Raw genomic sequence first — 16,111 nt, 5'->3', positions numbered from 1 at the left:
GAAAAGTAGGAAAAAAAAGCCAGCCATTTAGTTTAATTTTATGTGTATTGTTAGAGTTTTTGAATTTTGTAATAAAGTGAATGGATAAAGATTATTGAATAAAACTTTTCACACAAAAGATAATACTTTATAAAATCATAAGAGATAGTCAAAATCACAATACAGCAGATCTCCGCAGTTGCCCCCCCTCCCTCCCCACACTGACCACCCCCCACCTCAGCCAAGCTGACCTAATTTTCACATATCAGTATAGGAGGCCTAGTTCCTTATGCTGACAACCGACGCTTGTTGACCAGTTTGGAATTATAATAGAATTATAACAGAAATGTCCTTGAGTGGTCATCTTACAGTGGTTCTACTTTTGTATATTTGCAATATTTATGTGGTATTAAACTTCTTTTTTTGAGACAGGGTCTTGCTCTGTCATACTGGTTAAAATGCAATGGCATCATCATAGCTCACTGCAACCTCAAACTCCTGGCTCAAGAGATACTTCTGCCTCCGCCTACCAGGTAGCTAGGATGGTACACATATACACCACACTGGCTAATTTCTCCTTTTAGTAGAAACAGGGGCCTTGCTCTTACTCAGACTAGTCTTGAACTCTTCAGCGCACGCAATCCTCTCGCCTCAGCTTCCCAGGGTGATAGGATTATGGGCATCAGCCACCACATCTGGCTTAAAGTTTTTTTCCCCTTTTTTATTCATTTTTTTGAGGTCTTGCTGCATTGGCCTTGTTGGAGGGCATGGAGCCATCACAGCTCATTACAGCCTCCAACTCCTAGGCTCAAGCAACCTTCCTCTTTCAGCCTTCTGAGTAGCTGGGATACATGCCACCATGCCTGGCTGATTTTTAATTTTTTGTGTGTGGAGATAGTGTGCCTTACTATGTTGCCAGGCTATCTTAAATTCCTGGCCTCAAGTGATCCTCCCACCTTGGTCTGCCAAAGGTGGCTACATTTTTTAAAATAAAGAGGCAATAATCAGAGTTTAGTTATCAGTTGGAACTATTTTGTTATGGGTTATTTGTTGTGATTAATTACTGTAGTTTAAAATTCAAAACTAAGTACTATATTAGTACATTTCTATTACAATTTAGAATTTTACTTCTGAGCCTGGCTTTCCCTTCCTTAGAAGTAATAACTCACCAATCTGGTAGGTGTCCTTACATTTTACTAGTCATTTACATTCATATGTATACTTACAAAATATAATTTTAAAAGGCTAAGGATGATCAATTATGCTATACATGTTCTTTGATAATTTCACTTTTTCCATTTAAAAACAGGCCTAGGCTGGGCATGGTGAAATCCAATTACTTTGGGAACCAAGGTAGGAACATTGTTTGAGGCCAGGCGTAAGAGATTAAGTAAGCTTAGGCAGCAAAACAAGACTGTCTCTACCAAAAAAATACTAAAAAAAATTGGCTGGGCATGGTGGCAGACTGAGGAGGCTGACCTGGGTGGATGGCTTGAGGCCAGGATTTTGAAGATGCAGAGATATGATTGTGCCACACACTGTAGCTTGCATTACAGAGTGAGATCCTGTCTCAAAAAAGAAAAACAGGCCTTAAGCAGATATATCTACGTCAACATACATGAAGCTACTTCATCTTAAGGGCTGCATGGTATTCCGCATTATAGGGAATACTCTATTTAGCCAATGTTCTATTGCTTGACAGTTTAAAACTTTGACCTCTATAAAATATATTTAAACTGGAATAATACTTCTGTTTTAACATATACTTGCCTGCATTTGATAAGGATTTTTTTCTTTTTGTAAAGACAGAGTCTCACTTTATGGTCCTTGGTAGAGTGCTGTGGCCTCACACAGCTCACAGCAACCTTTTTTTTTTTTGTGACAGAGCCTCAAACTGTCACCCTGGGTAGAGTGCCGTGGCATCACAGCTCACAGCAACCTCCAACTCCCGGGCTACGCTATTCTCCTGCCTCCGCCTCCCAAGTAGTTGGGACTACAGGCGCCCGCCACAATGCCTGACGCCTATTTTTTGGTTGTTTGGCGGGCCTGGGCTGGATTTGAACTCACCAGCTCAGGTGTATGTGGTTGGAGCCTTAGCCGCTTGAGCCACAGGTGTCGAGCCTTGATAAGGCTTTTAATATAAAGATTTCAGAGTAGAAATATTTAAAAATATTTTACATAATTCTTAAGAAATTATACATTTCCTAGTTGTAATGGGAGTTCTACTATTCTACATCCATGTTAAACAAGGAAAAGAAAAATTATTTTATAAGGATCCATGCTTACTCTCATAATTTTAGAAATTCAAGAAATTGTCAGCAGTAAAACAAATTGGAAGCCCAGAACTGTAAAACTAAAGCTATTTCTAAATAGTATCACGAAGCAATGTCAAATTCAACTCAGAAAACTAAGTTAAGAACCGTATTAACAGAATGCTAAATAAAATGCTCCAAATTTTCTAAAATACAAAAATTTAGTAATAAATACTCTTGGGCTCAAGTGATTCTCTTGCCTAAGCCTCCCAAGTAGCTGGGACTACGGGCATCTGCCACAACGCCTGGCTATTTTTAGAGACGGGTCTCACTCTTGCTCAGGCTGGTCTCACTCCTGAGCTCAGGCGATCAACCCGCCTCAGCCTCCCAGAGTGCTGGGATTACAGGCATAAGCCACCACACCCTGCATTAATAGATTTTCTAGTCAGCAGTTAACTAAGGCAGACATACAATCTCCTTAACATGAGTTACTCTTTGTATTCCTATTTACAAGAAAATTTAGGTAGTTTCATTTGCAGATAAAATGCTTTCCTAAAGACTATCTCTATAAAGTAAAATCTGGATTGTACAAATACTTTTGGATTTCTCACATCAGGCTCAGACATAAAAATTTAACTGAATAACCACAGAAGTAAAATTTCTATTTCTTTTATGTAGTACTCTGGGAACTGAAAAGATGAAATGCAAAACACTAAATCTACCTGGTTAACTGGAAATGTCAAACAACATTCATTACAGTCAAAGTTGGTTTAAAATGTAAAGTTAAACTAACAGTACCGTGGTAAATATCCTGAAGTGATCCACCACCACAATATTCCATACAAATCCATAATTTTTCCCGACTAATATGGAAGAGAAAGAAAATTATATTAGTTAGCAATTCTCGATCACTGAAACACTCTAAGACGCACTTTCAGCACCCCAAGATGTGGGACAGATTGCAGAGTAGCACAGGAAAATGCCGCGCAACCTCTTCTCAGCACACAGAGCACATTAATTTCAGCTTTGTTCCCATCTTAGATGGTTTAGATAAGAGTAAGACTAATTGTAGAAGTTAGAACACTTATTTGTAATCATTCATGTTTCAATAAGGTTACCAGATAAGATATAACTGATAAATGGAGGTGTCATTATTAACATAGCAGGGTAGCTAATCAGAAAACCCTAGAAATGTTAGAACTTTTGACAAAATTACTTTAAAAATACACACATATAACAGCACTTACATGAAAGGGAGAGAAAGAGTATATAAAATACAAAGAAAGAATAGATGCTTTCTTTTTTTTACCTGAGATAACTCCCAAAGTAGGCAACGATGTTGCAATGTTTACATTCTTTAACCATAAATATTTCTTGTTGAATTAAAGAAAAATCATCTCCTAAAAAACAAAATAAGTAGCTTATCATGTTACTGAAAATTTCTATTTACGAGAACTTTATAATAAATATCAGACATGAGGAATTAAGCATTCTCAATACTTCAAAAGGAAAGTAAACTGAGATTCTTTCCATCAAGCCGTAATTCTTAAAAATGCACAAAATCTTTAGATCTACAATTTCCCTTCAAAATTCTTTTCTTGAGATATGCAAAGACAAATGTTCACTACAGTATGGTTTAATAATGAAAGAATGGTTAAATAAATTATAGTACAGTTACAAACACTAAATTATAGTTAAAAACATGTTTTGATATGAAAATATGTTCATAATACACTAAGTGAAAAAAGGTGCTTCAAAAAACACATGCAGTGGTTATATCTGGGTGGTAAAATTAAAGGTAATTTTGCTTTTTCCCTTTTTGATTTGTATTTTCCAATTTGTCTATCACAAACCTATTTAACTACAAAAAGTTATATTAAAAATAAAATCTTATTTATGGGAATTTTATGTTTATTATGGGAACACTGCCTCCTACGTGTACCGTCACCATCAAACTCCATTCTACATGGAATTTACATGAATTAAAAAAATTAATTCAGAATATTATGAGGGCACATAAACATTTTGTTTATGTATGTTGCTTTTGTAAAGTGCAAGTCAAACTTATAAGCACCCCCTTCACCCAGTGTGCACTGTACCTATCAGGTGTGAATTTACCCCTCCCATCTCCCCCCACACCTGCTTGATTTCTCATGAGTGTTATTTCCCTATGTGGAGTGTCTAATCCAAAGCTCATGCTCTTAATTTCCACATTATACATAACATACATGCGATCACTTTTATCAACTCAAAGTCCTTTTACTTAAGAGTTGTGTTCAAAGCCTGTTCCAAATAGTCACTGGCCTAGGGACAAGTTGACCCTGCTGAGCCATGGTTTCATCTTTTAAGTAGCATTTAGATTCATTCTTCCTACTTACCTTCTTTACTTACATTTTCCCAAATATTCCCTAGATTTTAGTAATATCAAGCTACTGGCCCTTTTTGAAACAGATTCTTTTGCTCCCATGTTTCTGCTTATGCCACTGTATTTATCAATTGTGGGTAATGTGAGAAAATGGTAATGTTCATAGAGCATTTAGCACATTTGATACAGAATAAATACAACAACATTATGTTAGAGACTGAGAAATGTGGGGACCGGGCTGTGGCCAGCAGGGCCCCCATAGCCTGGGAAGTGCTCAGGGAGCAAACCCCAACCACTTCCCCTCCCTTATCAACATTGTTTTCACCTATCAGAAGTCACGTAGCTTTCATGTGAGTAGTCTTCCTTCTTTTTCTACATTTTGGAACAGGTTGAGTAATATAGGTACTAATTCCTCTTTAAAGGTTTGGTAGAATTCTGACGTGAAACCATCTGGTCACGGGCTTTTCTTTTTAGGGAGGTTTTGTATAGTTGATGCTATTTCTGAACTTGATATGGGTCTGTTCAACATTTCCACTTGATTCGGGTTAAGTCTTGGAAGGTGGCGTGCTTCCAAGTATCGGTCAATTTCCTTCAGATTTTCATATTTCTGAGAATAAAGTTTCTTGTAATATTCATTAAGGATTTTTTGGATTTCTGATGAGTCTGTTGTTATTTCGTCTTTGTTGTTTCTGATTGATGAGATTAGAGATTTTACTCTTTTTTTCCTGATTAGGTTGGCCAGAGGTTTATCTATCTTATTGACCTTTTCAAAAAACCAACTTTTTGATTTATTGATCTGCTGTATTATTCTTTTGTTTTCAATTTCATTTAATTCTGCTCTAATTTTGGTTATTTCTTTTCTTCTACTGCGTTTGGGGTTGCGAAACTTGGTAAATGTAGAATGTAAAGGTTTTGGCACAGTAACTGAGATAACGCCGGAAAGGCTATGTTAACCACTGTGATAAAAATGTGTCAAATGGTCTATGAAGCGAGTGTATGATGCCCCATGATCATATCAATGTATACAGTTATGATTTAATAAAAAAAAAAAAACTCCACAGAAGTCACGTAGCCCATGCATACTTTGTTATTGACAAGCCAGTTTTTCCTCTTTAAGGTTGATCTCTACCCCACGTGTTAAGATTTATGCAATCTTGTTAAGATACTGTATAAATAAAGCTGTTTCCACGGTTCATGGCTGGCTGCAGTCATCGCTGTGTCAGCCGTCCCGATGCCATCCTATTTCACGTCTCCTGTCCTTCTTCACCTTCCCCGTCTTTCTATTTTCTCAATTTCCCACCTTTCCACTCAGGTCAACTGTCCCCACTGGTGCCCAGTCACGAGAGGTCACGCTCTCGTGCTGGTACACGACAGATAAAGATACAAAAGAGAGTGCTCCTTGTTAGGGTGTCCTTAAAAAACATTTTTCATTAGATACTTTTTCACACTGGTCTTCGAAAAGTAATTTCAAGTTTAAAATTAGTGATGTCCAGATAGATACTGGCTCTAACAAAGCCATCTTAGAATTTAGTTTAACTACTAAAACCCCAAATTTATAATCATTGGAATTTTTTTCAATGGTCACTTCATGTAAATATTGCCATAATTCAGTTATAGGGTTTAGTATTAATTTTAAAGCATAGGTAAGTCAAATGAGAGTACAATCTTCTAACTAACTAAAAATCTAAGTAAAATTCTTTAAAAATAATATAGATTTGTAAACTGGGGGAACATGTATTATATAAATGGTCAAATACACCTGGCTTAAAGGTTAAATATAGGTTATAATTGAAAATTTCTCAATTTTCAGCCAATGACGAGAACTCAAAACAGAAGGTGGTCTCATGTTCCTCCTTATCAATTTAGACAGAAGCAGTGAGAAAGCCATGAGGGTCACAGTAGAAAGTTCATCCACCTGGAGCAGAGGGAAGGCTCTACTTTCCGAGTCCATTCATGGGGACCAGAACACTGTTTCTTCAGACCTGGGCAACATAAGGATGAGACGAGGTGACAGCCACAGAGCTCTTTATCGTCGGCTTTGGCTAAGTACGTATGGTTTTCACCTAAATGTCTTGCTAGCCCTAAGGGACCAAACCATCCCTTAAAAGCCAATTGCTCTTCCCGACTTTCCTGTCTGTGTTGATGACACTTTCTGCAGCCCTCCTGAGAGGACCCGCCCCATTCAGCAGGAGCTGCTATTGGTGCCACGAGACTGTCCCCTCACTACAGACACCACAGACTAATTACATTTGATCTCTTGGAAATGTAAACCATGGAGATGGAGTCAATGATCAGTTCCCAGCAGAATCGCATTAAAACTAGAATATTTAAGTAAGAGCCCATGAGAGACTGTGCTGAGGTGCCCAGAGCTGCCTACTGAAAACCTGGCTGTCTGTCCTCATACAGGAAAGACAGAAATCCACCAGAGACTTAACATCTGGGTATTTTTTTTCCCTCCTCGCTGATGAGGGCAGTTGCTGGTCGTACCAAAGCACAGTAAGAGACAGCTGGAATTCACTGGGGCCAGATGCGTATCCAGCTCATTAAAGCAGACAGGGTTAAGAGTCTGAGTCTGAGTGTGTGTGTTAGGGAACTCAGTCTGATACTCTGAGGAAGACAGAGTGACCTTCAGAAAGGGGAACCATGGGGACCAAGAGGGATGACAGTTCTGTCTGACATGGTATTCAAGGGAACCAGTCCTAACTAAAATGATAATTAAATGATGTAAAAGCTTCTAAACTGGCTTGAGTCCTGGAAGGTAGCTGTAAATGCGACCTGAGAAGTATAGGTATCAGCTATAGCATTCTGGGTTCTAGATGGCATTAGCACAGGGAATTTGTGTTTTAAACTTTTTTTGAAAAACCGCTGTATTATTGTTCAAGTTTAGGATGGTCAGTGACCACTACTGCAGTGATCACACCTTCCACCGTAGTGTTTCAAGGCTGACTTTAAAAGACAGACTTGCTGATGAATTCAGGGCAAGTACTCAAGATCTTGAAGGCTAAGTTTTCTGATGGACAAACTCTACAACTGTCCCTGTTCCTAAGCCATTTCCTGCCCAGCACTGCAACCCTAAACTATAATTTTTAATTGGAGTGGGCAGCCCACCCCCCAATCTAGCCTCCAGTGAAGACACAGGCTTCGACTCTACGGTCACTGTGGAGGCTTGTATTTGCTCCTGGTTCCTTAGCTTTGAGAACTTGGCCACTGCTGCAGTTTACTCAGCCCCCCGGCTACTACCACTACAACCAATCTATTCAAATGGGATCAAGTTAGACTCCATTAATGCCAAACTCAAAACACTTGTAAAAACACAGTAAGAAAAGATAAGAAAACTTGGAAGGAAACAGACTAGAACTTGAAGGCCCTCCAATACTCCCGGCAGTTTAACAGAAAGGGCTGAAGCCTTCACACTCTGGAGGTGAACTGGAGCAATTGTGTAAGGGTCCTTTCAATTTTGGATTCAGCAACCTCTTAAAAATTTCTTGCAATCAAATGAGTCCTAAAAAATAGTACTTGGAAAATGATTTAAAAACAATATATCCTCAAATTAAAAAAAAAAAAGTACTAGGCATTAAAAATCTGATCCAGGCAAAAAGAAAGGCAGTAAGTTTCCTCACACCCCTCCCTCCAAGGATACAGTAGTCACAGGCGTCCTCAAACTTTATAAACAGGGGGCCAGTTCACTGTCCCTCAGACCGTTGGAGGGCGGGACTATAGTCAAAAAGAAAACAAACTAGGAACAAATTCCTATGCACATTGCACATATCTTATTTTGAAGTAAAAACACAAAACGGGAACAAATACAATCACATCGCCTCATGTGGCCCGTGGGCAGCAGTTTGAGGAGCCCTGTGAGGCAATTAAATCAGTATCTATAATTATGTGGATAGCTGTGTCTCCAGCTGCAAATCCATTAGCTCTTAAACCCCTACAGTTCTGTCCTACTCATGTGACAAGGTTTTGGGGACGGTTAAAAGCTTCACTAATATTGACAACATATCCTCTAACATTAAATACTTAACTTTCAAAAAGTTAACATATCCTAGTATTTCCACAAAAAGGCTATTACTGAGCATTTTCCATTTATTTCATCAAGTATTAACTGGTTTATACTTTTTGTATCTACTATAAGTATTTCTACATCATTGTTCATATATTAAAATTATTAACATATGCTTCTCAATTATATTTCCTATTTTAATTCTCTATTATGAATAAAATTTAACAGAAAACTATCAGAAACTATTGGTGCCCTTATATGGGCATCAATAATGAAAACTACCGTTTTTTAAGTTAACAATAACATCCATGTTTTACTCTGTATTATTGTGTCCACATTCACATACGTACCTTAGAAAACTCGGCCAATGTAGAAAAACATAAAGAATGAAATAAAAATGACCCATAAATCTACCATCCAGAGACAACTACCATCAGCATTTCAGTGTTCTCGCCCAGTCCTGTAAGTCTAATTACAAGGTTCTCCCCGTCACATACACAAGTTGGACTCATACGCAGAGGCTCTCAACCAGTGGGTCGCAACCCCTTTGTAACAATGCCTAATACAACTCGGCATTAGGAAGGTTGAGAACCACCGCTCTACAGCTTCACATACTATTTTCACTAACCAATGTTTTGCAAACATTGCCTGTGTTATTAAAAATCACTGAAAAGGTACCCAAATTGGGGGAAAAAAAAAAACAAGTAAAAGTATCTCTGTTCACAGATGACATGATCTTATATGTAGAAACCTGAAGTCCACAAAAAAATCTGTTAGAAAGAAATTCAGCAAAATTTTAGGATACAAAATCCACACAGAAAAACCAATTGTGGGGGTGGCGCCTGTGGCTCAGTGAGTAGGGCGCCGGCCCCATATACCGAGGGTGGCGGGTTCAAACCCGGCCCCGGCCAAACTGCAACCAAAAAATAGCCGGTGTTGTGGCGGGCGCCTGTAGTCCCAGCTACTCGGGAGGCTGAGGCAAGAGAATCGCTTAAGCCCAGGAGTTGGAGGTTGCTGTGAGCTGTGTGAGGCCACGGCACTCTACCGAGGGCCATAAAGTGGGACTCTGTCTCTACAAAAAAAAAAAAAAATTAAACTATTTCACAAATACTTCCTAAAAAAAGAAGCACAAAAACAAAATATATTGCATTAATCATCCTGGGTAGTGATTTTATTAAATTACATCCCAGGAAGCAAGGCTTACAGTATTTTACAAACTGTAATAGTTCAAAATACTATTGTGCAGTTTCACCATAAAAGAGGGACAGCGGAAGAAGAGAGAGGGGAAGGTAAGTTGGCTTCTGATGGTAAGCTTTCCTGGGCATTTCTTGCCACTGCCCTGGCTGCCAGCCACCATTAGCTACAGACTTGTTAAGCAAAATGAGCATCTATAAAATGAGTTAAATAGTAGACTGAAATTCAGCAAGACAAGAGAACACAGTGGCATGTATCATCATCACATCTGTCCACTTTTCTAGGGCATTCCTGATGCCTAAAGTGATGAAAAATGCAACTAAAGCTCACAATGGTGTATCACTGGTAGTATTTTCAATGCTAATCACTGGTAAGTTAAACTCTATTTAAAGCCACCATTTGTAAGATTGTGACTATATTTACTAAATATCTACTATAAAAATGAGGTAGACATGATTACATTATTTCTGAAAATAATCATTTGCCTATGTATACAAAGGGCAATAAAAATACAGGAAGAAATGCTGACTTCATTTTCTTTTCCAATTATTTTTTGTGACTAAATAAACAAGTCTCTGTGTTAATCTAGTTTCATTCTTAACTCTAAAGTATTTTTTGATTATTAGGAATACCCTTAAAAGCAATCTGTGTAAAGTAAAATTTTGAATATAACATAAAATTAAATTAGCAGGGCCAAAGCAGCAAATCTGAAATAAAATTTAGGACTCTAAAATTACTATAAGCTTTAATATCCTATTTTTAACTATAGGGGAAATGTATTGTTAAGTTTATAGCTGGGATTTCATTTACTTATTAAAAAAAGAAAAGTCTTGTTTATGTTTTAGCAGACATAAGGCTTTTTCTAGGTCATATTGGCAAATAATTACCGTTTCATGTCTAAATACAATTCTAAACCAGCTCATCTGTTAAATCAATACAAGGAAGCATTTTTGTGTCATACTGGCTTTAGTGAAATTTTTTTAAGCTGCTAAACATGGATGAGAATTCATTTCTGAAATACAGAAGTATCTGAACCGAATATTGGGAAAATTCATGACCACACAATCATATTATGAACTAAACATTCCCTTAAGTCTGTTCCAAAAAATATGAAAAACACCATCTACGTTGTCTCACTGACGATGCTAAAAAAGCACTGATGCCCCACAAAAATTCTACAGCAAAAAGAAGAGGAAGTGAATGAATACAAGATGTAGAAGACATGAGGAATTCACTTTCTTTACATGATAGTACTTCAAAAATCTCAGGGAAACAAAAGAAAAAAGAGGACAGGTAAATTAAGCCAATAAAATAGAGTGCTGGTAAAGGTCAGAGGAAACTGAGGAAAAGTATCACCCACATAGGACTGATAAGAACACTGGAAACAAGCAGAAGCAGTGGTATTTATTTATCAATACATAAAGATAAACACGACCATAAAGAAAACGGGCAAGTGCAGACAAGGGAGAACTAACATGAACCACTGTTACTCCTGAAGTAAATAAAACAAATTCAAGAATAATAAAAGAAACTTTCTGAAAATAGAGAAAGAATCAAAAAATCAAAACTGTACTTGAAAAATGCTTTCTGTGTTACAGGGGAAAATATCTATAGAAAATTATTGAGACTAAGATACATAATCTGTCAAAATTACTAATTTAAAAGACAAAGAAAGAAATGCCAGCTTCTGCTCCCATTTGGCAGAAGCAGCAAGCCACCTAAAAGGGGAAAACACCAGTCAGCTCTCACTTCTCTTCAGTAATAATAAAGGGAGGAGATGCCCGCTGTTTTTTTGAGGGTAGGAGAAGAATATGCCACACAGTCATTGCATACCCTGTCAAACTGTCGTTTTCATTTAAAGGCGACAGAAAGACATCCACAATACTTTTGTAGGAACAATATTTACTGAAATATAGTAATGAAGACAGATGATCACTACTCACAGGCTCTTTCATTCAAGCAAGAAACAGAAAAACAAACTATATATGTGTATACACACACACACACACACACACACACAAAGAGAAAAGAATCAGGTAGTCACATGTCCATGCAGAGAACTAAAATAACAAGGACCTGGTGGTTATTATAAATTGGCCTCTTTGACAATGTGACAGTTAAGCTGAAATCTGAATAACCAGGAACATTCTGAGCAGCAATCACGAAAAACATTCCTTCAGGCACAACATAAGGGCTGCTTTAATCTTGGCCTGTTTAAATAGAAAGAGAACGGAGGCAGAGTGGGGAGGCAAGAAATGTACCCGATGAGCTCAGAGAAGTGGGCAGAGTAGATGATGGGGTTTTATAAGCAAGGTTAAAAGCCTGAACAGAGTCTAAGTGAACACAGAAGCTTCAGGAGGCTTTAAGCAGAAGAATGCTCTGATCTGACTTACGTTTTTAAAAGTTCTCTCTATGGCTTTGTGGAAACTAGATGGTGGGAGAAGGGAGGTGTGGGAAAGGAAACAGGGAGACCAGGAGGATAAACATGGCAATGAAAAGCACCAGACGGATTCAAGATGCATTTTGGAGGGAGAGTTGAAGGAACTTGCTGACAGATTTGATGCTGGAGTGCAAATACAAGATAAATCAAGGTTAATGCTGTGACTTGGGGCTTGGATAACTGCTAAGCAAAATGGCAAAAACTTTGGGAAGAACAGGTTTAAAGAATAATGGGTTTGTGGATTCAAACGTTATTACTCCTCCTGTGCATGGCTGTGTAAGCCAGTAGTCCCAGCTACTTGTGAAGTTGAGGAGGAGCCCAGGAGTTTGAGACCAGCCTGAGCAACATAGTAAAAACAACATTTCTTAAGAAAAAAAATTGTTAATGTACAAGTTATTATGTTATTCCTAATACTTACAGGAAAATATTTTTGATAGTACATTTTATTCTATTGATAGTTGATACCAAATAAACGTTGAAAGGTAAGGACACGGCATGAAAAGACTAATGGTGGGCACTGAATCTACTTCACTATTAAACTACTAAGTCTAAATAATTTATCATTATATTCATAAGTAGATCATAAATATTATAATCATTAAATAGAAAGGTACCCAGACTAATGCATACTAATAACCCAGTATACTTAGAAAGTTCTGGGTTGAAATCCCCCCAAAACTAACAAAAAGTTGACAATTCGAGCGTAAAGAAGCAGGAAAAGTATAAATATGCACCTCTCAAAGACTGTGAGCCTGGGAAGTTAACAGATGACTATTTCATTTAAAAACTACAAATTTAGTGTTTTACCCAAAACTGTACAGGTTATCCTCTGATAAAACTACAGAACTGTACCTTTCAAATTATCAGCAGTAAAAACAATTTAAAAAAACCTCAGCCATAATAAAAAAAACTTCAAGGAAACAGATTAATAAAAAAAAAGTGTAACAACAGAAGTAAAAATTAAACATCTCTTTAAACAATAATATAATGACAAACTCATTTATTAAAAAAAGAAAGATTCAGATTGGGTTATAAAACAAAATCAAATACAATTTTTTATAAAAGAAACACCAATGATTGAGAAAGGATTAAAGTATAATAATAGGGCCCAGGTATAGTAGGTCTATTTTGTTACACATGCATACAACAAAAACATACACAAAAGGAGGGTTGGCAAATCAATGTTTTACAAAGTTATATTAAAGGTTAAAAAGGGGCATAGGGCATGAATGTTTAAGGATAAAGAATGCAAGCCACAACAGTAAGGGAAAGGCCAAAGCCGATGACCTGCATGCGTGACCACCAGCGCGTAAGACGTTTCTCTCTTTACTGTGCCCCTGCACTAGAAGTGAAGTCCCGGGAGATGAAGTGTTGCCTTTTTGTTCTCTCCTACATTCCTACTGTCTGGTACAGAAGATCACATATCTCAGGTGCTCCATAAATATGTTAGTGAATAAATGTAGATAGAACATAACCACAAATTTCACAAATCAGCTGACATAAAATGCCTTAAGCAAAGAAGTGCCCCACACAGAAGGAGAAATGCACAGAACCACCCAGGGGACAGCACTGCGCCAGCCCCTAAAGCTTAGTGCCCACACCCTGGGACCATGATCCTCATCTGCACGTCTGCAGCTGGAATTATCTTTCTATATGGTAGGACTGTACAGTTGTAGGAACAGTTTAAAAGACTATCAGGGAAAAAACAGAAATTCTGTAAGACTGTCACAGACAAAATATATTGGATAAAATCCACAATATTCATAAGTATCAAAAGTTAATTAGAACGTGTAAGAGGAAAATACAGATCCTAGTCAAAACTGCAAGAAATACTATAAATTTATATGGCAAAAACTATATTTTCCCAAAGACCTGAATAAGAAAAAATCCTTCTGGCTGGGTGCCCGTAGCTCAACGGTTAGAGCGCTGGCTCCGTGCACCAGGAGTGGCGGGTTTGAACCCAGCCAGGGCCTGCTAAACAAACAAAAATCCTTCTAATGCCAAATCCTCTAATCTCAGAAGTGCCTTGATAAAAATGATTTTAAAGTTCTCCTGAAAAAAAAAAAATTAATAGAAACAGAAACATGTGAAAAATAAAAGCAATGAAATTATAAATAAAAAATATGGTGATCAAAACCAGGATTGTATTGAACTAGAATGGAAAAAAAAAAATACCACTTAACCAGAACACAAAATTCATGCTTATATGGAAAAACCTCAGTTTAAATTTAGTTTACCAAACCTGTAGATTAAAGAATTTGTAGCAATAGTTTTAGAAAATTATTCAGCCATTTGAAAAAGAATAGATCTGGAGTTCTCTTTGACCTCTTAGAATAAAATCATTTTATTTATTAGATTTTTTAATAATTATCTAGTAGAAAGGCCTCAGTATGTGGGAATAGGAAATAGAGAAAGGAAGATTGATGAATTTATCTTGAGAGAAAAAAACACACATATTCAGAAAAGAAAAATATTAGCAGAGTACAGAGATAGAAAACAAACCGCAGGGAACTCAGATGACAAAGAGCCACCCATTCTCGAAGTGCAGACGAACATCGACGACATCAATTATAAGGATAACCTCACTGAACTGGGCTACAGCATGAGGACAGGCAATGAACAGAATATAAAAAAGGCCAAATACTAACATCGTATTATTAACAAGTACTGAACTTCTATTTTATTCTTTTTTGAAGGAAGAGTTTAAACATTACTCAATTTTTATATATGAGTAACCTCTAACATACAGTAAGTAGCTTTCACAAAACAATAGAGTGAGAAATTCTGGCCTTTCAAAGGGTCTTAATTCGTGGTTCCTATGTAATAACATCATACACATGACATACTTTTCTTTTTTTATTAACCTGCTTTCCTATGTTAGTCTAATACACTAGTTGAGGATTCAGAATCGTAGGGTTTTACAAATACACACTAATTCGTTATAGGAACTATAACCAAAAGTAAGCCATCCTCACAAGTCAAATAAGTGAAACTGTGCTGTAACAAGCTCTGTGTATACACTGAAGGCAGAAAGACAGAAACATCTTTGTTTTCTATTGAGTGTCCAACCCAGGATGTGGACCATAAGCACCCCTGAACATAACTTGATTCCTCCAGGAGACCAAATGCTTGCCTAGTTCTGTCATATTCCCTTTTGTGTTATGTCACTTTGGAGATCATTCCTTATTTATTAGGTGTAACTTAACAAAAGGACTCTGAAATAGTATTACTATGATTTTTACCCACCTAAAAGAAAGGATACTCTGTCGTATGTGAAAGCTGAGTGTTTTAATATGCACCACCTCAGTCATATCATTTTTCTTATGAATCACATACACGATGATCCAAACACTGTATGTGAAATGCAAAACCATTTTACTGCTCAAATTAAGAAACTAAATTAATTATGGTCACACACTTTACATGAGCTGGCCAATTAACAGACCACTCAATATTCACTTACCTGGTCAAAAACTACTACTCCTTTCATTAAAAACATTAGAAACAGCTTGGCGCCTATAGCATAGTGGTTACAGCACCAGCCACATGCACTGAGGCTGGCAGGTTCGAACCCAGCCTGGGCCAGCTAAGCAACAATGAGAACTGCAACAAAAAGAAAGCCAGGTGTTGTGGTGGGCGCCTGTAATCCCAGCTACTTGGGAGGCTGAGATAGGAGAATGGCTTAAGCCCAAGAGTTTGAGGTTGTGAGCTGTGACGCCCCAGCACTCTACAGAGGGTGACATAATGAGACTGTCTCAAAAAAAAAAAAACTTTAGAAACTTCTAGGATATCAAAATCATAAAACTGTTAGCTTTATTTTCAAAGTGAACACTCATGTGCTTTAAAACAAGCAGTCGTGTGCTCCCACCTAACAGGCA

At 37.3% G+C, this 16,111-nt stretch overlaps 1 protein-coding gene across 2 annotated transcripts in view; it reads right to left on the bottom strand.

Moving 5' to 3' along the window:
• Positions 1–16,111, bottom strand: part of MAP4K5 (mitogen-activated protein kinase kinase kinase kinase 5) — a 98,184-nt gene that overhangs the window by 59,018 nt on the left and 23,055 nt on the right. The window contains exons 4-5 of one of the 2 annotated variants that reach the window (XM_053593173.1): positions 3,541–3,631; positions 3,030–3,094 (exon numbers count right to left, since the gene is read on the bottom strand). The exons of the other annotated variant lie outside the window; for it this stretch is intronic. Of the exons in view, the coding sequence (XP_053449148.1) occupies positions 3,030–3,094; positions 3,541–3,631 (156 nt within the window). The remainder of the gene's footprint in view (positions 1–3,029; positions 3,095–3,540; positions 3,632–16,111) is intronic. 2 annotated transcript variants of the gene reach the window in all.

The sequence above is a fragment of the Nycticebus coucang genome, chromosome 6, assembly GCF_027406575.1.
Source record: "Nycticebus coucang isolate mNycCou1 chromosome 6, mNycCou1.pri, whole genome shotgun sequence".
Classification (NCBI taxonomy): Eukaryota; Metazoa; Chordata; class Mammalia; order Primates; family Lorisidae; genus Nycticebus; species Nycticebus coucang.
This window is presented reverse-complemented; position numbering and strand designations above follow the sequence as displayed.